The sequence below is a fragment of the Geotrypetes seraphini genome, chromosome 9, assembly GCF_902459505.1.
Source record: "Geotrypetes seraphini chromosome 9, aGeoSer1.1, whole genome shotgun sequence".
NCBI classification, from domain to species: domain Eukaryota; kingdom Metazoa; phylum Chordata; class Amphibia; order Gymnophiona; family Dermophiidae; genus Geotrypetes; species Geotrypetes seraphini.
Window position 1 is genome coordinate 148,326,129 of NC_047092.1, and position 26,420 is coordinate 148,352,548.

Below are 26,420 nucleotides of genomic sequence, written 5' to 3' on the forward strand. Positions count from 1 at the left end.
ATATATTATAACATATTATGTAGAAATTATTTTCCTTACCCCCCCCTCTATGTGTGTCATAAAAAAGATCCTGAAAAGAAGAAAAGAAGAAGAAAAATCCTACTATTTATTCATTACAGTATTTTGTCAATGGCCCCCATATTTTTATAAATTTAGTATATGTCCCCCTTTGTATTGCTATTGTTCAGAGGGAAAGGCTTGGTGCAGGCTGAAGCCTTTTGAGTATGGCTGCTGCTGTAGCTGAAGGGCTGAAGACTGGATGCCAGGGTACACTGGGTGCAAGGGACCTGAGAGCCGCAGCCGGGTCTGCAGTTGGTTGAATCCGCAGATGCAGAACCCACAGAAACATAGGGCCAACTATAGATCTTGTTGAGATGAGCTTAACATGTTAGGAAATCTGTCCCTATCATAAGTACATTCATCTCTATTTGATAATCCTTGGGGCAGAAAATTAATACCACAATGCTATATGGTGGGGTACTTATGACGATAGATTGTCCTACCTTTTTTTTTTCTACTTTTGAATTAATAATTGGTCAATGTAAAATTATTGCTATGGTGATTCTACTTTCTTTTCTTATGTTTCGACTAAAGATGATTTGGCTGTAGGCAAAACAAATTAGCTTTCTTGTCTTTGTTCCTTTTCCCTTTTTAACTTGTTGATCGTGATGTTCTTATACAAGATTTAAAGAATCCTTTTTTAATATAGTTTATGAAATAAGCTTTAGATAAGTTAGACTTGTGAACCAGATAGGTGGATGGGGTTGTAAAATTTTCAAATTTTAGATCTTGTTATACTGCTCATGAGCAGACTTTCTAAGCAATTCAATAAAATACAAACATTGAGAGAGTACCTCATGCATAAGTGGAGGGGAGGAGAAGGAAAGGAGGGATCAGAAACTGACACTGTTTTATTTGATTATTGAGATGCTTTGTAAACTTTTATTCAAAATAAGTATGACTATATTTGAATACAGATTTGGTTAAAAAAAGAAAAAATTCTGACATAGAGATTAGAGAATGACACGGGGAAAAAATCTGTCCCCGTCACTGCACCGTCCCCGGCCCACCATCCTCTGCATCGCCCCGTCACCGCCGTTCTCTTCACCGCCCCGTCACCGCCATCCCTTTCACCGCCCCGTCACCACCACTGCCATCCCATTCACCGCCCCGTCACCGTCTAGCACCCATCTTCTTCCCTCCGCTCCCCCATAGTCTGGCATCTGTCTTCTTCCCTTCCAGCGTCTTCTCCCCACTCTGCCTTCCACATTTCCTTTCAGGGTCTGTTCCTCTCTACCCTCTTTCAATGCCTGTTCTATTCCTTTCCACCACCACCCTTCCCTCCCTCCTTTACCATCTGTTCCTTTCTACCACCCTTCTTTCATATCTTCTATCAGTCCCCCCACCATCACTAGCAGTCTCTCTTCTCCCTTACCATGAGCAAATAGAACTTCTGAAAATTGTATTGCTGAGGCATTATTTCTAGCATGCCTTTTTTTCCAGATGGATAATGACATCAATTTTATAATTCTTACTGTCTGCTCTGATTTCATTCACAATTTGGTTTGTGTTTTGTACCTGAGGATTCCATGAGGCATTTAACCTTTTCCTGTCTCTTCTGTGATTTCAAGTTGATTCCTTCAATAATGGAGTCTCAAGGCAGTAGCAGTTTTCTATTTTGGGCTCTTTTGACATTGTTTAAGGGATTTCTTGTACATTTGGTGCTGGTCTTCTTTGATGAGGTCACTTCAGAATCTATTTCCAAGGAAGAGAAACTTTTTCCCTTTCACCCCCTCCTTCCTTGTGTGAGCCGGAACACGCGGTCCCCGCAAGCAAGTAATTTTATATCATTTTCATTCTATTCATTCATAGAAATTAAAGTCTAGATAATGCCAGTCACATAACAAAACATGATTTTACAAAAATAATTCCCTGCACAGTCAAGCCTGCAAGGATTACTAGATGTCTTTCAGCAGCTCCCCTCCCTCCCTCCCCCTTACCTTTGTGGCCAAGTCAAAATGATCTACCAACAATAAAATTTTAAAAACACAAAGCACGCTGTACGCAGAGAAAATGTTAATTATCATTTATATTCCGCGGGTTTTCAAAGAGGTCAAGGCAGATGATTTTATGCAATGTCACCTCAGTAACAACTATACAAAAATAGACAAATATTCCCCCTCCCTTTTTACTAAACTGCGATAGCTGTTTTTAGCGCAGGGAGCTGCGCTGAATGCCCCACGCTGCTCTCGACGCTCATAGGCTCCCTGCGCTAAAAACCGCTATTGCGTTTTAGTAAAAGGGGGCCATAGTGCAAAATATAGACAGCAGATATAAATTCTCAAAACGGACACATTTTAATCACTAAGTTGAAAATAAAATCATTTTTCCTACCTTTTTGTCTGGTGATTTCATGAGTCTCTGGTCCTTCTTTCTTCTCCTGCCCCCCCCCCCTCTTTCTTTCTCTCTCCCCCTGGCTCCCCTCTTTATTTCTGCCTTTCTCTCTCCCCCTGGGCCCCCTCTTTATTTCTGCCTTTCTTTCTCTCTCCCTTGACCCCTTCTTTTCTGCCTTTCTTTCTCTCTCCCTCTGGCTGGCAACAGCAGCCTCCCTCTTTATTTCTCTCTCCCCCTGGCCCTCCTCTTTCTTTCTGCCTTTCTTTCTCTCCCCCTTGACTCCCTCTTTATTTCTGCCTTTCTTTCTCTCTCCCTCTGGCCCCCCTCTTTATTTCTGCCTTTCTTTCTCTCTTCCCCTGGCCTCCCTCTTTATTTCTCTCCCCCTGGCCCTCCTCTTTCTTTCTGCCTTTCTTTCTCTCTCCCCCTGACCCCTCTTTATTTCTGCCTTTCTTTCTCTCTCCCCCTGGCCCCCCCTCTTTATTTTTCCTTTCTTTCTCTCTCCTCCTAGCCCCCACAAAGCTATCGTGCCAATTTCTCCACTTCCACAATTCTTTCCCTACCCTCACCCCCAAGCCAGCAGCCAATTTCTCCCTGCTCCTTCCCCGATGTCCTGAACTTCATTGGGCAGCAGCAGCATTCACAATTCACTGCTGTTGCCCGCTTCAGGCCTTCCTCTCTGTCGGGTCCTGTCTTCATGAAAACAGGAAGTAGGCAGGACCCGGCAGAGAACAAGGCCTGAAGCCGGCAACAGCAGCGAATTGTAAACGCGAGAGCAGCAAACCTCCCAGCGAGAGCAGCAAACCTCCTTCATGATGATGTCATCAGTGATGCGGCAGAGGGAGGAGAAAGCCGACGCTACTGGAGGGAGGTTTGCTGCTTTCGCTGGGAGGGTCAGAAAGGTTCACTTAGGGGGGAGAGATAGGAGGGTCAGCGGGGGTTCGGCTGGGAGGGGGGAGAAGCGGTCTGCCTCTGTGCTCCAAGGCCTGGCGCCATTACCTTTTTCACCCCTCCCGCCCCCCCCCTTGGTATGCTACTGCTCTCCAGCTCTCCTTAGTTTGCCGGTTTTCTTTTTCGGCGACCGGCACGCTTTCAAAGAGCCGCGTATGCGCTGCTGCTCAAAGTTCAATCTTCTGCTCTGCTGCAACTTCCTGTTTCCGGTTGGGTCAGAGCAGAAGATTGAATACTGAGCAGCCCGCGTGCGCGGCTCTTTTGAAAGCGTTCCGGTCGCCGAAAAAGAAAGCCGGCAAACTAAGGTGAGGTGGAGAGAGGAAGCTGGTTAAACGATCGAGCCGGCGTGTGGGTGGGCGGGTGGGGGCTACGGGGACCGCACGATCCTTTATGCCTCACTGCGGTGACAAGACCATTCACCGCTCCATGGGACGGTGATGGCCTTGTCCCTGTCCCCGCAGAGGCTGCTAATTTTCATTCCCCGTTTTTGGCGGGCTACCCGCGGCTAAACCGCCACCGTGTCATTCTCTAATAGAGATCAATAAAGTAAGATTAAAATAGTTCAATAAAATATTGAAAATATTATTTAATAAAAAACTTCAGCACTAGTTCATGCCTTGATCTCCAGGAGAGGCGGTAGCGAGAATATTAGGAGGAAGGAGTAAAATCAGTCGATATGTACTTAATGCATCGCAAAATAGGAAGTTCTTTAACCCTTGTTTGATGTTTTGGTGTGTGTTTCTAATCTGAGGTATACGCAAGGAGTTTGAAAGGATAGGAACTATTATGCTAAAAGTTTAAATGATGTCAAGACCAATAATATAGAGGCAGGAATAATTAGATAATTCTTGTGTGGATCAAAGTAATCGTGCAGGAGCATAAGGAGTTGGATGAAAGGTATAGTTGCTGTCCTGAGCAGTGAACCTTATGAGTTAGCATGAAAGTTTAATATGTTCTGTGGGTAACTGGCAACTAGTATTCTCAGGTACATGATCATTTTTACGTGACTTAGTCCATAGCTATCAAACTTATTACTATTTGTAGATGTGGAATGTCATATATAAGTACCTTTTTAAAGAGGGCATCACAATAATCTTGTTTCCTGATTACAAAAGAATGAACCAATACTCAGTGTTCCTCAGGTAAATAGGTATTCTACTTAGAAGCAAGAGTGTATACCGTATTTCCCTGCTTATAGGCCACACCCATGTATAGGCCGCAGAAAAGGACGACCTATGTTTAAAAACTGGAAGATAAGCCGCCCCATGGTATTAGCTACAGCTTATCTTCTGGTACCTCCCCTGCCTTTTAAAATTATCCCGCCCCCTGGACGGTAAATGATGAATCTCCAGTGATGCAGGGCAGCTGCAATCTCTTCAGCATCCGGCCTGCCCCCACACTGCCCGCTGAATGGCCGACGTCGGCTCTCACGGGACTCACAAGAACTGATGTCAGCCATTCAGTCAAGCAGTGCAGGGGCATGCCAGATGCTGAAGAGATCGTTGCTGGCCTGCACTGCTGGAGATTCGCTGTCTGCTGTCCAGGGAGCTCCGAAAAAAGTACCAGGGGTGGGGGGAATGATTTACAGTCGCTGCATATACCACCCCATATAACTAGGTCACGCCCCATACACGGGTTTGTAAAACCCATGTTTAGGCCGCGGCTTATATATGTGGAAATACAGTACTAGGATATTTTGTGGCCTAAAATATAAATGTTGAGCCAAGATCCCTGAAACTTTAGTAGTTTGTCCAAGACTGTGGATCATGCAATAGTGATAGGAGTTATGGATTCAGGATTACCCAGGAGAATGACACCTTGCATCTCATTGGGATTTAGATTTAATTTGTGTGAGGTCAGCCAGTTGGCAATCAAATCAAGTTTATTTTAATGAAATATCTTGGATTCTTGGAATTACAATCAAGAGTAAGGATCTGTATGTCGTCTGTGTAAACAAAAGAGGTGAGACTAATAGGAGATTAGAGATTGGAAGGGTTAGGAGGGTCCAAGAGTTGGATCCTAAAGTTTTGGGCAGCTCAATGCATGCTTCCAAGTGGAAAGAAATTGACCTTGTATGAGACTGCTGGTGATCATAGTGTAAAGAGATGTTAATGAGTGAATTGGAGAAACTTTTAATTTAGCATGAAGGAATGGGATCTGGAGGCAGTAGTTGTGTTTTGTTTTTGTTTATATATTGTTAAGGATATGCAGTATAGCTGCTGTTTAATAGAAGACAAAAAACAGAAAATCAACTACTTAATGTTGTACTGTATTAGGTTCTGAAGTATCAATGAAATTATTGGAGCATATGTGATTTAGAGTAGAGGAATAAAGTAAAAAAAACTTTTACTGAGGAGTAAAGTTAAGAAATGTTTGCTAAGAAATGACAGGCAATATCAGCTGCTTGAAGTGTCCCTGTAGTAGCAGAAATATCAGAAAATGTAGTTAATGAACCCAAAATATAAAGTTTTGGTGGAATAAAACACAACTATAATGCAGTATAGATGGGGTTTCTGGTTTATCAGTTGGAATTTTAGGGGTTTATTTTTCAGGCAATTAGGTGCTTTTCCATGGTCCGAAAAATTGAAGTTAATCAATGATTCATGTTGCCAAAAAGAAAAAAAATGGCTTTGGCTTTAAGTTGATTCCATTCAGTGACCAAAAGTACAGTTTTCCTACATTAGCCCTTTCTCCCAGTATAGCCCTCTTCTACCATCGCCTTATAATCAAGCATCATCCCTTTTCCCCAAACTGCTTCAAGTGCTTAAATCTCCTGAAAAGTGGTCAGAACTTGCTCCTTCTCTCCTGTCGCTCAGTCTGTTTCCCGCTGGCACCTTGCAGGAATTAAACAGGAGAGCAGATACTTTTGTGTTTTTTTGAGCATTACCTGCAGTCACAGTTCTGGTGACCAGAAGCTGGAAATCAGGCTGAGTAGTGGGAGCAGAGGAGTAAGAACCTTTTCCTTAGTTTCTATGCCAGGCCAGTCCAGATGAGTGACTTGACATGTAATAGTTTACACATGCAAATAGCAGCTTTCTGACTGCTGTTTATCTCTATCTGCGAGGGTGGTTTGAAAAGTTTGGTAAAATAAACAAGTTAAATAACAGTCTCCATCGAGGACCATATACTTAGGGCTCCTTTTACAAAGGTGCGCTAGCGTTTTTAGTGCACACACTGGACTCAATTCTCACTGGCTCCCAATAAGTCACCGTATCACCTTTAAAATATTACTCTTAGTGTTTAAAACTTTGTCTTCCAATGAACCACAATTTATCAATAGAATGCTTATTCCTTATAATTCATCTCGGTCTCTTCGATCTACTGTCCAAAAGCTTTTAGTAGTTCCCTCTCTGAAAGGTATCGGCACTAGAAGACTTCACATGTTTTCAGTGATGGCTCCCCAACTTTGGAACACTTTGCCCCAATACATTAGAGAGGAAAAAGATCTTAACCTTTTTAAAAAAAATTTTAAAAGTTTCTTTTTTAAAGATGCTTTTAATCTTTAAATTTTCCCAAATGACAAAGTAGTTTCCTTGCAAATTTATACTATTCCCTCCCTATTGTTTTTTCCATGGCTCTGTCTTCATTTCTAAGCATTGAATTGTAACTTTACCCCTCCATCCCTTGTGTATCAATTAGTTTGTAAATTTGTCTGTCTAACCTACTACTGTTAATTTTAAATTGTATGTCTAATTATATATTTACTTTTTTATGCTGTAGCTCACTTAGTAATTTGAATAAGCGATTTATCAAATCAAAATAAAAACTTGAAACTTGACTAGTGCGCGCTAGCCGAAAAACTACCGCCTGCTCAAGAGGAGGTGGTAGCGGCTAGTGCATATGGCATTTTTAACGCGCGCTATTCCGCTGTCCCTATGGGCTCAAAATCTGTTTTATATCTGGGGTAATGGAAAGTAAGGTGACTTACCCAGGAGCTATAGTGGGAACCTGGGTTCAGTCCACTGCACAAACAATTAGGCTACTCCTCCACATGTGTTGATACTTATATGTAGAAGCTACCACATGATACCATTCTAATTTCCATGAACATCTTTGAAAAATTGCTTCTCCCATTACACTGTATGTACTGGTAAATATGTATTTCCTCGTATCCTTGAATATATTTCATAAGAGCTTTGTTAGTGTCTTTCTACAATGTCGGGGAAATATAAACATTTCAGCTTGGATAATGCATTTCCACATGTGCAAAATGGGCCTTCAAATGTAAAAGTACAAGCATCTTAAATTTTGGTTTGGTGGTTTTTCTAGGTGGTAGTGGACAAGGAAGTGGCTACAGCACTACAGCTACAGCATCAGCTGGGTCAACTGTGTCGGCTCCAAGTCTATCAAGTGCATCTACAGACAAGTATGCAGCTCTAGCAGAATTAGACAGTGTGCTCAGCTCTCCAGCAACCTCTAGTAATGCATTTACTTCCACCAGTAATGTTAGCAGGTACTCTTCTTGTTAGAAGTTAAAAGTAAAAGCCTTGCTGCTTAGGAAAGAACAGTACAAAAGATGCTCTAAAGTAAACGTGGCTCTTATTCTGGTCTGTTTTCTTTGCTGTGAGTTATGACCAGAGTAAGTAGTTCAGTTTTAGTAAAAAATTTGTGATGAGAAAAAAATTCAAGTCAGCATCTTGCCACTAATAGCTGTAATTTGAAGTTGGGCAAATGACCTGTGTTTGGCTCAAGCAAGAGCAATTTGAAGGAGTATGCAGGAAATGATTTCTTGTTAAATGCTGCAGCTGCTTCACTTGCCTTCAGTAGCCTGTTGAGGCTGGAGCAGTAGTAATAAAAAAAAACACTTTTTTGTTTTTCCATATGAGCTCGGATGGGAGAAAAAGAGGGGAGACCATTAAAGGAGAGAAGGTGGCAAGAAGGTTCTAGCTGCTGTGAAGGATAAGCTGCTGATCCACACAGTAGAGGGAGCGAGCATATTACTTGGAAGGAAATTGATGATGAAAGGAATAAGAGGAGATGGTAGGGCAGAGAAAGTAGAAAGAAGGCAGTTAAAAATAAATAAAGCAGGAGATAAAACCTGGTTGAGAAAGCAGAGCATTACTGTGTTTACTGGGACAGAGTACCACTCGTAAGCATCCCTGCTTTTGCATCAATGAGCCTTATGTGCAGATAAGTGCTTACCAGTAAGGTGGGTTTCAAACTTCCTTTTCCCTAAGTTTGCTGGTGTTACCTAATTACACAAAAGGCACATTGATGCCTGCTTAAAGTTTGTGACGCTATCATGTACCAGAAAAGTTTGAGTGAATCATTTTTCCTTATTCTTCCCTGCCAACATCTCCCTGCAAATTTTCTAAATGTAATGCAAAACTAATCTGACAAGTTTATAAATGTTTGTCTTGAACATTCATATTCTCTCATGTGTATGTAAGTATACTAGGCATGAATGATATTCTTACTAAATGCCTATATTTTTATAACTTGTACATAAGGGATTTCAGAATCTGCTTGTAATCTGGGAATGTTTATAATTTGGAAGAAAAGTAGAGCTGCAAGTTGATCATGATTAACTCTGATTAAATGTAGTATTTGTGATTGGGGTTTTGTTTTTTTTAAATCATGTTACAGCGTCTCCTGATTCCTCTAAACACGTGCTTTCTTCCCCTCATCTCCTATCCTCTGTACAGTCTTAACATCTCCTTACTCCAACCCCCAGTGGACTTACAGGTGGACTTGCTGTTGGTCCCGGCATTAGCAATGTTGTTGCACATATACTGTCTGCCATCTGCTCCTAGTTTTCCCTCTGGCCCATCCTGATGACTCTGACATCCCTTCCTGTTTCTGCATGGGCAGGATGGATCAGATGGGGCAAGCTTATGTGCAGCATTGCCTCTGCCTAGGACCAACTGAATACCACCTTTAAGGTATAGCGGTGTGGGATTGAGAAGGGATCCAGATGCTAAACCTCAGGGAAGGAAATGAGAGGCAGATCTGCAAGCAGAACTGGAGGGGTCACTGGTGGAAGCTATTACTGAGATAGTGTACAAGAGCAGCTTAGTGTGGCTTACCACCAACTTGGTGTCACTCTCATTTGGGGAGGGAGAGAGGAAATGGACCCTGTAGAACAGAAGGAAGGAGGAGGGAGAGAGATTGGATCTTTTGGAAAGGAGGAAGATTCAACCATTTTGAGAAGGAAGGGGTGGAATTTGGTATACTGTCTTTCTGCACTTATAATCAAAGTGGTTTATAAATTATACAGGTGCTTATTTTGTACATGGGGCAATGGAGGGTTAAGGAACTTGCCCAAAAGGCTCGAGGTGCTACAGTGGGAAATGCACAGATTTTATTTATTTTTTGAGTAATTGAGATTCAAAATTGTAATCAAAATGCAGCACTGAAGAAAAGTCTTTAAATCTTAAGATGCATGTGGTACCTTAATTATCCCAAATAAACTATCTCCTCCTCCTCCTCCTTTTATTGTAACCTTACTTTGAAATGCCGTTTTATGAAGATGATATCTGAGGATGCGTTCTTCGGAGTCTTGTTATCGCCTCTGTATGGCATTACCGGTAGTAATACTGATTTTGCAACTACTAGCCATTTGAAGTTATTGTGATATCTATCCGGTCCCTGCATAATTTTCCCTCTTAATTTCAAAAAAAAAATTTTCACTGTTAGTGTTGGGATGAAAGGGATGAAAATGAATAAGTTGTTTTAGAAGGATTAGGAGCATATTTAATGTCAAGTTTTTCTCTTTTAGTCTCATGAGGCCTGATTATTATTTCAACATAAGATTGATTAGACATCCTGAAGAAAGGCCTAGCTTCACTGAACTCACCTATCTGATCTGATCAGTGGGCGATCCGTGGCCAAGTTTTCCCGGGCGACCGATTCACTACAAGTCCTCATGCAAATTAATGCGATCGGAGGCACACCCCACAGCGACCACACAGATCGCTGCAGAGCGATCCAGAAGCATGCGCAGACCATCTTCTTTGCCTGTAGATGCGGTCCACTCATGCGTTTGCTCTCCGCACAAGTGAGGTCAAAACGAGGGGGGTTTAATGGAACAGAACATGCTGCCAGAGCTACAGAACATGCTTTTAGCCTGCGGGTTAAAAATGTGGGCTTGCACTTCAAGGAAGGACGGCAGAGAGCAGGAGAGTCGGCAGGGACAGAGCGGCAGAGAACAGGAGAGTCGACAGAGCTTGCCTTCTTGTGCTTTTTGCACAAGGGAGATGTGTTTAAAATGTTTTATTTTGTTGGTTTTCTTTTTGTTTTTATACGGGGATTTCAGGGCTGCAGGGCTGGGATTTCAGGGCGACAGAGAGCAGGACAGTCGGCAAGGACGTGAGCGATTGGTCCTCAGCAGTCGCTTCTTTATGGATCGGCCAGCACAATTGGTGTTCCTTCTTCTGTTTAGTGAATCGCTGCCTTCCTACTTATGCATGCATTTTCCCCTCATTTGCATAATGATCGGGATCAGATTGGGCAGAAGGTTAGTAAATCGGGTCGGGGTCGCAAACTGGTCGGGACACAATTGGTGAACTTAATGAATCTGGCTTATTAAATCTCAAGAGGCACAACTAATAGATTAGTGGTAACTGTTTTAGCCCTTTGTGATAAATGACACTTGTGGGGGTGGGGTGCACACAGGGAAGGAGAAATATTTAACTGCAGAGGTGAGGGCCTGGAGCAGTCCCCTGAGGGGGCGGCATAGCGGAAAGTTCTCCTAGGGTATTCAGTATCATTGGACCAACACTGTATCCGTAAATGATATTCCCTAATTGGAGTTATTTAAAGCTATCTTGTATTCTTGGTAGCTTCTGCTCTTCTCTTGCTTCTGTTTGTCTGCTTATACAAGTAGTGGTGGTGGTTGATTTCATGTTGGTCAGTATGAAGAAATCAACTGTGCCAGTGTTCAAACATGTACAGGCAGTCCCCAGGCAGTTCAAACATGTACAGGCAGTCCTCAGACTCGTACTACAAACTGGGGTCCTGCTTCTCTCTTCATATACCATTGCGACCATCTTCTTCCCTTCCTGTTGCAATGTGCCCCTCTTCCTACCTTCCGCATCCCAACACACCCCACATCCTTATTCTCACTTGCCTCCCTCTTCCCCACCGTACTTCTCTTCTCAAAATTGCAGCTATGGTTCCTACTCATGGCCCACAGTTAACTCGGAAACCTTCCCTTCCTGTCTCAATCCACCTCTCTTCCTCCCTTCCATGTTCCAATGCACTTCTCTTGTCCTCTTCCTCACTTGCCTCCATCTCACAGGTGTTACATCCTTAGACCGGCTCCCTTCTCCCTGCCATATATCTCTTCTTAAAACCACGGCCACAGGTCCTGCCCAGAGCTGACCCATAGCTGTGGCTTTGAGAAGTACAGCAGGGAGGAGGGAGCTGGACAGAGGAGGTAACACCCATGGGAGGGAGGTAAGTGAGAAGGAGGACAAGGGGTGCATCGGGACACAGAGGAAAGGGAGGAAACTTCAGACAAAGGAGGGAGGGAGGAGGCATGAACTTGGGGACATAGGATGAAAGAATGGAGGGAGGGAGGGAAAGAGATGCTGAGGTAAGAGGCAATAGAAAAGGAAAATTGTTGGGCATACGAATCTGTTAGAGGGAAAAAAAGATGGTGCACATGGGGAAATGAAGAAAGAGGTGGATTGTGGATATAGGGAGGGAGAGAAAAATATTGGACATGGTGTTGGGAGAGAAGTGAGGTACAGATGCATGGGGAAGAGAAATGAGGGAGAAATGTTGGATGTGGAGAGGGAACAGTGGGATGGATGAAGAATGGAAGTAAGTGTAAGCATCCTATCTTACCTTTCTATTTAAACTACATAACATTTAATTTGAGGACTGTTTCTTTAATGTTTTTTAATGTTTAATGTTTTTATAGATTCTATACTATACAGGATCTGAGTTACACACAAATTCAACTTAAGAGCGGTTTAAAAAACAGAACCCATTATTAACCTGGGGACTGCCTGTAAATGTAATTTTCCCTCCTCCTATGCAACCCCCTTTACTATGCTTTTAGTATAGGTTTGATCTTTTTCCAGCAATAGTCAACTCTGCCATTTCTGAGTGTACTGCATATTGATCATTTTCAGAAGTATTTTTGGAACAGTGCCAGGGAGTACTGCTGCACAGACGCATACTGCATCTTTAGCTGCCCCAGGATCATTTGGAGGTAAGTGAAATGTTTACTGAGGTTGCAGTCTTCAAATTTCTCACTGATGGCTCATTTAGGGCTTGACCTATTTGACCTTCTTTTCATTGAGGGGCAGATTCTCAAAACTAAAATCTGCCTTTAATGTGCTCACTAAACTGGTTCCAGCCGGTTTAGCGTGCATGTATTTTAGTGGCGGATTATTAAAACAGCTTACTGAGGTCTTTTCTGAGTTTTTTAGTAGTCTCCGATACTGCCATGCAAATGTAATACAACGAGGTCATTAATATTAAAATGATTACTCCAAGTGATTCTCTAACCTTGTTGTGCCACATTTGCAGCCAAAATTTACCCACAGGTCTAAGCTGTCATTGCCTTACTTTCTGATTAGTGCTTGAGTGCAGATTGGCTCAGGCACTGAGGGAAAGTAAGGTTTGACAACTCAGATGCACCCCCCTAAAAAAATTTTTTTAAATATAAGTAAAAAATTAAAGATCGGCAGGAGAGATGCCCACTCTCTCCTACCACGTCACACAATCACTCAACACTGCTACTTCCACCCACTCCCCACGCAAATTAAAATTTAAAAAAGCAAATTGAAGTTCGACAGAAGAGATGCCAACTCTCTCCTGCCACATTACACGATCAACTCTCCTGCCACATTGCACGATCATCCAACACTAATAAACCCATAACCACCACCACCAAGTGGGAGAGATGCCCACTCCCGCCGCCAAGCAATGCCCCCCGAACCCCACCCGGCAGCAGGAGAGATGCCCACCCCCACCCGTCACTACACAACCCCCCTATACAACCCCACCTCCTCCTCATTACCTTATTTATGATGGCTGGCTGGAGGGATGCCTACTTCCACCAGCTAGCTGGCCCGCCTCTTAAAAATGGTGGGCCTTCCCCTTCCCAGTGCAACCTGAGTTTCTGATTGGCCCAGGTTCTTTAAGGCCCTTCCGCCAGTCAGAGCCTTAGACCGCTCCCCAGATGCATCGGTGAGGAGCCTAAGGCTCTGATTTGCCTAGATGCCCAAGGTCCCTCCCATAGGAGGGGCTTTAAAGAATCTGGACCAATCAGAACCTCAGGCCCCTTTCCGGTGCATGAGGGAAGGCCCGCCATTTTGAAGAGGCGGGCTTCTGGCTGGGGGGAGTAGGCATCCCTCCGGCCAACCATTGTAAGTAAAGTAAGAGGGAGGGGGCGGGGAGTCGTCAGAGGCACAGGTGGGGTTGTGTGGTGGAGGGAGGGAGTGGGCATCTCTCCCACTGCCAGGTGGGATTCGGGGCGGTCATTGTATGGCGGAGGGATCGAGTGGGCATTTCTTCTGCTGCTGGGGGGGTGTAGGGTGGGGGAACTTTGACAGCTCGATTTGGTTTGGGGTTTTTTTTTGGGGGGGGTTGCATTTATTTTGCGCATGTGCTCATCACTGTCACCAGTAATGGGCACATGCAGATTTAGCAAATCTTTGCTACTCTCTGCCAACCCTATTTGCATGAGTGTTGTATGGAGAATGACTCGCATTTTTTACATTGCTACAATAACGGCTGCAAAAGCGGCCTATCTGTTTTTAATGCCGGTTTTTGAGAATCTAGCCCTCGGTGTTTATAGGGGAAAAACCTTAAAGTAGGTGTTCACTGTTTAAATATGAAGTGGCAGCAGTGTTAATTATTCTAGCCCACCCTGATTCTAGGTATTTAACATCTTTAACCCTTTAATTGGCATTGTTGCTCAGAAGCAATGTGTTTTCTAAGGCTCTTATGGGAGATCTGCATCTCCAAATGCCTGTTACTTGGCACTGTTGCTGTTGTTCCAACATCAGGTTACGTAAAACAGCTACTTCACCATCTGCCAATTAAAAGGTTAAAACAAAAATACAAAATGCTATAACCTTGGCATAAATATTTATTTTACTAACTAGAACAAACTACATTACTAAGCAGTTCATGGATAGTGATTCTCATTACAATCTGTGCCAAGAGAAGATGGATTAAAACAAAGGTAAATAGTTAGAGTGACCATATTATTTGGAGTGACCATATTATAAAAGGAAAAAAGGCATAACAATGCTTTTGGTAACATATTTTTGTAATACTCAAATAGTATAAAAAATATCCAAAAGAGGTTATTACAGCCAAAATATTCAAAAAATCTGAAAGGGATTTGAATCAAGAAACAGCAGGTAAAATGCAATGAATTAATAAGGGGGCATAAATAATTGGGGAGGGGACTTTGAGGAAGCAAAAATTAAAACATTTTTTTCCCCAAGTATTGTACAGTGAAGTAAGAGGTACAGCCCTAGTTTTGGCCAAACAAAAAATGGTTTTGATCACCTTCTAGTTATCATACAAGATGGGAAAGCATGGCCAGTATGAGGACAGAAAGATGGCAGCAGGTGGCCCCAAGTAAGAAGAGGAGAGTTAGTGGGAGTAGCAGTGGATACTCTGTGTCAAAGAGGAGTGGTGAAGGTGGTTTAGTGATCTAATAGTTAATTTTGGCGGTATGAAACAGGAACTTTGGTGAGTATAAAAGATTTTTGTGTTGGAAGAATGACTGACTGACTATAGAATGGAGGAGGCAGAGAACAAACCAGTGGCAAATCTGGAACAGACACATACTGGATAAAATAAAAAATGGAGATCAAAACCTCCAGATAAGGGGGTATACCAGAGCTGCCTGAATACAAAGACTATATTCCACAGTATGTGAATGGATTGAATCATACCAATAAAAGGAGGGCAGTCTTCAGAGTTGGAAAGACTGAAATGCTACTGTACTCTGAGACAGAGGGAGTTATTCAAAGGCTTTTCCCCCAGGATACTGTAATTGAAGGACCAGAGGTTCAAGAACAGGATAGGCTATTTTTATTTTCTCAATGATTTTCTTTTTCAAGTAGAGGAGGTTTACAAAGACTTAGGAACCTGGGTTGGCCATTGTTGGGAAACAGGTTACTGGGCTTGATGGACCTTCGGTCTGTCTTAGTATGGCTATTCTTATGCTCTTATGATGAGGAAGGGAGATGTGGCTGTGAAAGCAGGGGAAGATGATGATATTGGTCAATATTTAGGTATCAGATGCTTACCAGGCAAACTCTTATATAAGTGAGTAGAGAGGGAGGTGGTGTTTGTTCAAAGGTAATTGATCATGAGGGAGGCAACTTTAATATGTTCATCAATACGAAATTGGGAGGGAGCTGAGTGCTAAGCACAGGAAAAGTTAAGGCATATGATCAAAATGTTCAACTTGGTGCATGGTTGGTTCACATGTAGCACTGCAATGAAATTACTCCGTTTATTCAGAGGTTCAACTGGGTATACTAGAATAGATGGAATTTTCTGGTTTCTGGGGCCTCTGAAATAGGAAGCATATGGACTTTGGACCACTCAGTGTAGAGAGAGTAGTGAGAATGGGAGTCTGAGCCTTTGAGGGATAAGGCATTGAGAATCCTGGAGAAGGACCTCAGTTGGCTGACTCAGATACATCTAGAAATGGAGTACATGTTGCACTGTTTTTGAAAGTGTCTATGAACAGCTAAAGTGGACAAGTCATGGGACCAGATGACATCCATCCCAGGATATTAATGGAAGTTTCTGCAAGGTCATTTTAAAGATTTGTTTCATAAATTTCTTAGAGATGGGAGAGGTCCCAAAGATTTGGAGAAGAGTAAATGTCCCTTTTCACAAAAAGGGATGGAGAGGTGAGAAACTACAGACCTGTAAGTCTAGCTTCAGTAGTTGGAAAAGTAATGGAGGCTCTGCAGAAGGAAAATATAGGTTACAGGACTGGAGGCAACCTGGTTTTACTAAAGAAAAATTGTCAAATCTTTGACTGGGTGACTGGAGAATTGGATGAAGGACGTGCAGTGCTATAGAAGGCCATTTTCAATATGACATCTAAATCCAAGTTTAGATGTTTTGAGGAACATGCACAAAATCCAGAAGCAAACATAGCCATTTTCAAAACTGTAAAAGTCTGTCTAGCCCCAGATAATCCAAATTTTGTGCCCTGGACATATTCTTAAACGTTTTGGTTATGGCAGATAAATGTCCAAATCCTAAGCCCACCCACATCCCGTCCACACATGCCTTTAACATGCCCCCTTGAGATTTAGATGAACTGCTGATTAGCATAGATATCAATCTCAAAACAGGTTTTGAAAATAGCGAATTGGAAAGATTTGGCAAGAAAAATGTCTATCTGCCAATTTGGGGGCATTTTTCTATTTTAGAATAAGCCCCATAGTCTACTTCACTGGTTCTTAAACATGTCCCAGTTAGATTTTCAAGATATCCCTAATGAATATGCATGAGCAAGATTTACCTACAAAGTAGGCATGCAAATGTGTCTCGTGCATATTCATTAACTCAAATTCTTAAAACCAGCTATTAAATCTTAAATACAAACAAGTATTATCTTAATCAATTCAATTTTAATATTATCTCCCACAATTTATTTCATTACAGTACAACTTATCAATACTTAATTTATTAATAAATATCAGAATAGTTTAGTCAGTGAACCTAATCCCCATCAACTCACACTCACTTCCCAACTTTCACACACATATTACAGTCATTATGATTACTTTTATCCAAAACTGGATCTTAGTTAGTTCATTAATCCATGAGCATCTAGTCAGAGAGGCTTCAAACGGAGAGTTGCACAACAGTCTAGCACATGAAAATCAGTTTCTTAAACACAACCGGCAGGCATCTCTGTCCTCATGATGGTCCTGTTCTTCAATTCATTAGAAATATCTTGAGAACCCCACTGGCTGGGGATCACTCAAGAATCACTGGTCTACCAGCAATTCAGCAAAGCTTTTGACATTGGTTTCTTATAAGAGGCTCATGGATAACTTCAGTTACTGAGTTTAAGATCCAAAGGAGCTCATAAATCAAAACTTAAAACACGTCTAAAAACCCACCCAAGTCAGCACTTGGACGACCTAAAAGGTCAACCAAGTGCCGATAAACTAATTTTCTAGATGTATCACGGAACTTTTTAGGCCTGCAGTGCTCCCAGAGCTAAAAGGGACATATCTAGAGGAGTGGTTAGGGCAGTATGTGGGTGGGATGGGGGCCAGCCTAGACTTAGTCATCCTGTAGGAATAATCAAATGTTTTACTAGCTATCCTGGATGAAAGTTAAACGTTGAGTTAAGATGATGTAAAAAGTATAAGTGCTAAAAATGTATCCAAAGTGATTAAATAACCACTGTAGAAACAAAGTAAAGACCCTATAAACTCCCCCAGTGTTCACTGACCCCCCCACACCCCCTCAAAGATCAGAATAAAAAAGTACATACCTGTTTCTAGAACATCAGCACCATAGATAGGAAAGCCTAATAGAACTGCATAGAAGTGTCTTAAATAGCTTGGGGGTGGGCTAGTTGAACCACAGAGAGGAGGACCCAGGCCCATAAGCCACTCTAACCACTACATTTATGTAGAACATGTGCACCCACCCCCAACCCTACTCTACTGCCATATAAGTGCCACCTGCAGCCATAAGGGTATTAGGGTTGTAGAAAGGTGGGTATAGTTTGTTTTGATGGGCTCACCATAACCTATAAGGGAGTTCTGGTGAGATGTTTGTGGCACCCTTTTTGTGAAGTTCACAGCAGTGCCTTCTAAGGTGCCCCACTGCTCTATAGCCATATCTGGGTGGCCAGTCCATTGATTGTCCCCTCCCATGTCCTAATAGTCTTGTTCTGGGAGTTTGGGACTTGGACAAAATTTTGGTTGAAAATGTGGTATAAAGATAAGCAGTCTGGATGAACAATAGCCTGGATGTCCAGACGATTACAAAAAAAAAAAATTCTAGATTTATTTTTCGAAAATGGGCATTTTCCCACTACTGACTTTGGGCATCTAGCACCATCCATCCAAATTGGACTTAGACGTATGTTTTGATTATGTTCCTCCACGGGATTAGAAACTAGTTGGCTGACAGATTTGAAGGTGCAAGTAAATGGAATTTGCTCTGAAGAGAAAAAGTTAAGTAGTGGAATAAATCAAGAATTGGTACTTGAGGAAATAGGCATGGTTTTACCTTAAAGAAAATGGCATTGGTGACCTCTGAACCTAGAGTTGGGGTGTACAGGAGAAAACTGTTAAGTGAGTCATCTTAAACAGTAGCAGTGACTTGCAGAAATGACAAGAAAACATGCAGAAAACAGAATCAGGAGGAGGAACTCAGCTTATCAGTGGAATTCACCTGGAGCTTGGTAAGGGGGCTATAGCCAACAATCTAATGGAAATCTCTCGAGCCTGAGCAAGGGTTGTTTATGTGCAGGGTTGTAAGTTCTGTTGAAAATTGCTGTAATGGTTGGAACATGGGCAATTAAACAAGTAATTCCAAGAAAATGTGTCTAGATATAGTCATGTGAAAAAATTAGGACACCCCATGAAATATTCAGTTCTTTCTTAAGAAATGTTCATATATCGATGTCAGTTTTTTTTAATATATATCTTTGGCTATTAGGGTGTAGGATGTCCTACATTATTCCTCAGTTAGAATAAACATTTTTGTAGATATCTTTTGTTTCATGAGTAAATCAAGGACAATTTTTGTTGTTTACCAGTCCCGCTTCACTTTCTTCCCAGACTATGGCCTATCAAAGTTATCTAACAGCTTAGGGAGTACAATTAGGTACTCAAGCATTTTTCCTATGTCTCGGTAGGCTCACAATCTATCTAACATACCTGGGGCAAAGGAGGATTAAGTGACTGAAGTCTTTCCACATTAGATTGTCTGTTACTGAGTCACCTTCCATTCTTCAGGGAAGAGATGCCTTAGCGCCCACTGTATAAATTTGCAGGCTGTGATGAGGGCAGTAGCCTCAAAAAGCATGTGCAGAGCTATGATGTGGTCATTTCTACATTCTTTTGCCAAATCTCAAAACATTTGATAGTGCTTTTGGTAGGATAGACTTGGAAGGTATTTTCTGCCCTGTGGGAAGCTTTGGCACATCCCCACAGGTGTGGATTGGTCTAGCAGGATATAGAAGGTGAAATGTACACTTACCTATTTCCTTTTCTTGCATCTGCTAGACCAGTCCAGGACCTGTTCTGGAAGACAGTTTTGATTAGATTCCTGGATCCTAGGTCTGCCACCTGTCAATAGTCAGTTCTGCAATATTAGCCCTATGAGTTATCTCTTCCTGGCCAGATTTGGCTTACTTGGTTCCTGTTTTTACCCCTAATATTTTGGGGCTCTGAATGGCGCTTGCAGTAGCATACTTGGAATGTTCTGGCTGCTCAACCTGTTATATCGGTGATTTCAATGGAACCTCCAGGTTTGTCTCCATACCCTATTAAGTTGATTTATCAATAATACAATACGGTGAGCTAATTTTATTAAATAATTTTATATCGCATCCAAAGTTATAAAACCAATAAAGCTATACTACTACTAAAAAAAAAAAAAAACAACTTTGCCCTCTAGTTTATTATATAGAAAATCATCATTATTTACCACGTTAAATCTTTAAACTCCCAAATATATATAACATAACATTTAAACATACTTCATTAATTTTTTTAAAATTAAAAATTTTGAATTTTTATATTTTTACCACATGCATAATAAGTAGAATATTCTATAAATATTGTTCTCCTGTTGCAATTCCTATGTAAGACACCCTATTCGGTCAAAATCTTAATCTTCAGTTTTGCCGGTAGAAAATGCCGACCTATAAGGGGATATAACCCGCAGGTCTGGACTGGTCTAGCAGCACTTAAAGAAAGGAAATTAATAAGTAAGAATACACTTTATCATACATGTATATTGTCAACCTTATTAAAAGAGATGACATTTAATGTCCAAAATGCAAATATTTCTTTGAATTTTTTTCAATTTCCAGGTGCAGCGTCTGCAAATCCATTTGTGGCTGTTCCCGTTGCACCAGTAGCCCCTGTTATGAATCCTTTCCAAATCAATGGCAGAGCAGCCATAGGTTAGAGACTTAATTCCAAAGCATGATTTCATGTGCCCAGTCCTAATATATGTGGTTTTCCTTTTTTAATATTGTCATTCCATTAGGTCACCATTTTCTAGGCTCATTCCACTGAAATGAGGTGCCTATTGTCAATGTTGCATCTGAATGATAGAAGTCAGAAACTGATATAGCCAAAATTTAACTATGTAGGAATTTTAAGCTTGTCTTGAATCTCTGAAAAATATAATTTGCCTAACAACTTTTATGATTCTTCCCCTATTGATTGACTTGGTCTGGGAAGAAAATGCACTTTCAGTGTAATGCTCCTAGCAACCCCTTTTTAAAATTGTTTACAATATTTGTGGCAAATATATGAGTATTTTAGTAGTGCTGTTAACTTTTACAATTTAACATGAAAATTGTAATGGCTATTTTAAAATTAATCCTACTGAGATGCTAATTATTCAGGGCTATATTCATCTCATGGTATTCATTATCTTTAAATGCTGACCTTCCCATGAACTGAATTGAGTATCTACTATCCTCCCAAATAGACCTTCTCAGAAGAAACCTCCTCCCAAAGACCCTCAAACCCCCTGTAGATATCTCTCTCTCATATGCCTACCTTAAGGATATCCCGGTAGTCTAGCACAGTGTTTCTCAACTCGGTCCTGGAGTACCCCCTTGCCAGTCAGGTTTTCAAGATATCCACAATGAATATGCATGAAAGACATTTGCGTATAATGGAGGCAGTGTATGCAAATCAAGTTTATGCAAATTCAGTGTAGATATCCTGAAAATCTGACTGGCAAGTGGGTACTCCAGGACCGAGTTGAGAAACACTGGTCTAGCATACCGCAGTCAGGAGTGTTCTCTGGTCACAGCTGCTCATGGTGGCTGCAAACTCTACCACTAGAGCTGGGGTGGGCAACCATCATCTTTGAGGGCCACAACTCATTCAGGTTTTCAAGATTTGTACAGGGATTATGCCTTAGATTTTGTGTATAGTGGAAGCAGTTAATGCAAATCAATCCATATATATATACCTTGCGGTAAATCTTGAAACCTGACTTGGTTATGTTCTTCAAGGATGATAGTTGTCCACCCCAACTCCTCAGTATCCTGTGTCAAATCTAAGACAAATGAAGAAAATTGTTATGTCTTTGGTTTTCATTTCACCTTCAAAGCCAGACATGATGCCATCAAAACTTCATGATTACCAACCTAGGAATGAGAATGTCCTACACCAAAAAGCAAATATACCTTCAACACCATACTCAGGTCTCTGAGTTTGTCAGATTGAGATACTAGATTGTAACAGCTTTCCAAGGTAGGTTCTGATTGGTCTGGCAGAACTAAAGAGAAAAGTTAACAGTTAAGGAAGGTGAAGTTTAAATTCATCATCCATCCCAAACCAGTTCAGATAAGTGGGATTGTGCCCAAGCTCTATTGAGTCCAGTCAGGTGGAACCCATGTTAGTTCTTGAAATGCCTACATCTAATGTGTAATTCCTACAGACCTGCACATCCACATTGAACACTTAGGGCAGGCATTACTCTGTCACTTTCCTCTGGAAAGAGATTTCTACTCTGCCTACAAGGGCTCCTGCATTGCTCATTTCAGCAGAAATGAAGCACTACCCTTGCAAGGGGGAGTATCCCTTCCTTTAAAATTACCCCAAACCAGCAAGGAGACTAGTTTCTGCTACAAGTCTTAGATACTATTCCGTAAGGCTTGATAGGAAGAGAGAACTGAGCCCTTGGCACTAAACTCAGTTTCCAAGTAGAGGTCATGTGTGCTTGACTTCCTGGAGGAGGATATCCATAGAGATTGACATGGGGACAAATTTGTCCCTGTTCCTGCAGGAACTCAATTTCCCCATCCTCACAAATTTTGTCCCTGTCCCTGCCCCATTCCTGTAAACTCTGCCTTAACCACACAAGCCTCGGACACTTACGATTTTAAAGTGTTTGAGGCTTGTGCAGATGAGTACAGAGCTAGCAGGAATGGAGCAAGGACAGGAAAATGAGTCCTGCGGGGATGGGTAATATTTGTCCCCATGTCATTCTCTAAGTATCCATCCATTCATTCATTCAGTTTTCTATACCATTCTCCCAGCGGAGCTCAGAATGGTTTACATGACTTTATTCAGGTACTCAAGCATTTTTCCCTCTCTTTCCCAGCAGGCTCACAATCTATCTAGTGTACCTGGGTCAATGACTTGCCTAGGGTCAGAAGGAGCAGCATGGGTTTGAACTCACAACCTCAGGGTGCTGAGGCTGTAGCTTTATCCACTGCGCCACACTCTTCCCAATGATCCATTTGAGAAAATAGTAAGAGAGCTGCTTCTGTGATTGTACCCCATGAAGAAAACCAATTGTTGTTTTCTGAGAAATGTTTTCCTTCACAAGAAGTTCAAGTAAAGGCAAAAGACTGGAAAAAATAGATCCCTCAGACAAATGGTGTATCCTCCCAAAAACTTAATTCGGAGGCTTCAGATTCTAACACCTTCATGCTGCTGAAAGTTGTATTACTTGATGCTAAGTATCCTCTTTATATAGCATGATTTGTTTCGACAACCAAAGCTGTAAAAATGAAGGGATTTTCCAGGTAGGAATCTTTGATTAGGAATCAAATGAAGTACCACACCTGCTTGACATAATGAGAGCTCATGCAGGTGGTTGAATGCCAGTTCTGTTGTATCTGGATCGCTAATCCCTAGTTTCTGTGGGGGGTTTTTTTATGCTGGAGAATGCCTTGTCTTGAGTCTGCAGAAGTTTACTTATGGAGATGTCCACACCTATTCCCTTGTAGGACAACAGCTGCTTCCAGTCTGTACACTTAGTTGGCTCAGGAAATTCATTTCTATGATGTGTTAGTTATGTAAGCTACTGGCAAGTCATCCAGGACAACTCCATTTTAGACCAAATCTGACACATATCAGTCAATCTGAGGGCTAATGTATTTTCTTCAGCTTGTTCCCATCAGGTAATGGCATTGTTTTGCCCATCTTTTTCCCAAGTTAGAAACCAGAATTGCTGGAGTACTAGACATTTGGCTCTAGTCCTTGGCCTAGATTTGGATCTCTTGGTTCTCTTCCAGCTCCACTATACTTGCTTTAGTTGCCCTGCACCACAACTCCTTGCTAAACTAAACTAAACCTTAAGTTTGTATACCGCATCATCTCCATAAAGATAAAGCTCGACACGGTTTACAGGTAATTCAATAAATGAGGGAAGGACATAATAAGAAATTAGAGGTTATGAAGAAGATAGCTAGCTTTACATTTTAAATAGATAGCTTTACATTTTGGAGAAAAGCTAGGTTTTCAGATGCTTTCGGAATAATTGGAATGAGCCTAGGTTCTGCAGCAGGGCAGGGAGATTATTCCAAAGCTCAGTGAATTTGAAGAAAAGGGATTTCCCTAATTTACCTGCATACATGACACCTTTTAATGAGGGGAAAGATAGTTTGAGTATGTGGGTGGATCTGGTAGTGTCGGGTCTTGAAGAATTCCAGGATAGTGGGATTAGGGGAGGAAGAATGCCATGCAGGATCTTGAAAATTAGGCAGGTACATTTAAAGTGAATCCTAGAAATCACCGGAAGCCAGTGAAGTTTTGACAGAAGTGGGGAAACATGATTGAATTTGATTTTTGCGAAGATCAACCTAGCCGCAGTGTTCTAGATCCGCTGAAGTCTTTGAAGATTTTTCTTGGTTAGACTTAGATAGATGGAATTACAATAGTCCAGTCTGGAAAGAATGATTGATTGTACAAGGACTGCAAAATGTTGTTGGCAGAAACAGGATCTCACTTTCCTCAACATGTGAAGACTAAAAAAACATTTTTTTACCAGGAGTTGAGATGATCATTAAAGGAAAGTGTAGAGTCAATAATGATGCCCAAAACTTTGCTTGAGAATTTGATCTGCAGTGTGGGTCCAGAAGGTAGTGGAATGAGCGTGCATAACTGATCTAATTTTGGGCCAAGCCAGAGTAGTTTTGTTTTGGACTCATTCAGCTTCATTTGTACAGTGAGGGCCCAGGATTGCAGTTTCGTTATGCAAGCTGTTATATTTTCGGTGAGGTTAGTGAGGTTCGAATTTATCTCAAGAAGGACAAAGATGTCATCTGCATATGTAAATAGAGTTTCAAAGGGAGATAGATAGATGGAAGAATTTCAAAGAAGACGTATATAAATGTTGAAAAGAAGAGGGGACAGGAGTGATCCAAGGAGAAGACATGGTTCCATTCATGTTAACAGTGTAAGAGCGGGATTGTAAAAATTTCGAGAACCAGTCTAAGACTGTGGAATCAATGCCTATCTCAGAAAGTTGGTAAATTAGGATATCATGGTGGACAACATCAAAGGACGCAGATAGATCGAATTGTAGTAGGATAGCAAACTTATTACGAGATTTAAGTTGTTGAATCTTTGAGATTAAAGAGGCCAGCAGGGATTCAGTGTTGAAATTGGGTCTGAAGCCATATTGGCAAGATAATAGAATGGAGAATCTCTCTAAGTAAGATGAGAGCTGAGTCGATATAATAGCCTCGAGGATTTTGGTCAGGAGAGGAATATTTGCTATAGGATGATAGCTTTCCCAATCTGTAAGACTTCTACAGTGCCAAATAAACACGAAGAGGCTCCCAAAATATTTTCTGCCTGAGATCACTTAAAAGCCACTTGCTCAGGCTCCTTCCAGGTAAAATAGCCTTGTAAAATAAATCTGAATTGGGAGAGCTGAATGTGTGTCTAGAGCCTAGGAGCTGCAGAAAGAAACAGTCTTGAGGATGGACATGAAAGTAGGAATTCTGGCCATTGGGAGTGGTCTTGAGCTAATGATGTCCAAGGCCACTTAGAGTGGGGAGGGAAGATCTGTGAAGATCCAGGAATATGGGATTCCCCTAAATATTAGTCTTTTGTGTCTCATCCAAATGCTGGTGGGAGAGGTCATGTCCTGGGAAATGAGGGTCACCATCCCTCTGAGGCATTATCCTTATCTGAGGAGATAGTCTCCCTCATTCTGTCAAACTGGATGTCTTATCTTTCCCAGTGGATTCACTAGACAGGAGAAGGGGAATCTTCTTTTTTTTTTTTAAAATCTGAAGATCTCATTGATAACAGGAACAGCAAGATATGAGCACATTATGCCATATATTTGACAACTTCACTGGTTTGCCAGTTGTATTTAGAATCCAATACAAAGCAATTATGATCTGTCACCAATTTCTAAATAAAAATCACAAGAACCAATTTCTAAATGGCATGATTCCAGAATTCTTTAAGAGAAAGATGTCTAGTTATCAACCAACAAGATCACTGCGTTCACGAAAAGTCTGCATTGTTGAAAACAAATTTTAACCCAAAATATGCGGAAACCAATGCAATGACCTTTTCATGTGCAGGGATAAAACTATGGAATGCCCTTGTTGGCCAAACTCGGAAATTCAGTGACAGGAGTTCATTTAGAAAACTGTTAAAAATACAATTATTTGTTGATGCATTTTTCTGAGTATTGACTGTTAGAATTAATTCTGTCTGTTTCTACTTGTCCTGATTTGTTTTAACATTTTATGTATGTAACCGTTTTGTAAACTATTTTGATATAAAACGGTATAGAAATTTTTTAAAATAAATAAAATCATGTTTCAAGTTTAATACATTTTTGATTAATCGCTTAATCATATTTCTAAGCGATGAACATAATAAAATTACAATATTTAGGGAACAATACAATACTTGACAGGAATTAAGTCCATCAGTACTATTAACAGGGATTTCATAAGGCTATATCTTGTATTGCTGTTTCCATAAGTATCTGCATTCAGCATGTATTCACAAGAATTATAGGTTTTCATGTCTTGTCTATTTAAAACAATTTAATGACTTATTCTCTTCTGCTTAAAGTTACATGAAGAGAATAAGTCATTAAATTGCTTTAAACAGGTAAGAACAAGTCTGCAAAATGAGTCAAAATTAAGACCATATTAG

General features: G+C 41.2%; 1 protein-coding gene across 11 annotated transcripts in view; it reads left to right on the forward strand.

The window, feature by feature from the left end:
* Positions 1–26,420, forward strand: part of AGFG1 (ArfGAP with FG repeats 1) — a 133,342-nt gene that overhangs the window by 73,936 nt on the left and 32,986 nt on the right. For 6 of the 11 annotated variants that reach the window (XM_033958388.1, XM_033958399.1, XM_033958390.1 and 3 more), the window contains 3 exons: positions 7,612–7,795; positions 12,423–12,502; positions 20,351–20,443. In XM_033958388.1, coding sequence (XP_033814279.1) covers positions 7,612–7,795; positions 12,423–12,502; positions 20,351–20,443 — 357 coding nt within the window. The remainder of the gene's footprint in view (positions 1–7,611; positions 7,796–12,422; positions 12,503–20,350; positions 20,444–26,420) is intronic. The other 5 variants (XM_033958394.1, XM_033958395.1, XM_033958396.1 and 2 more) reach the window with 3 other exon arrangements.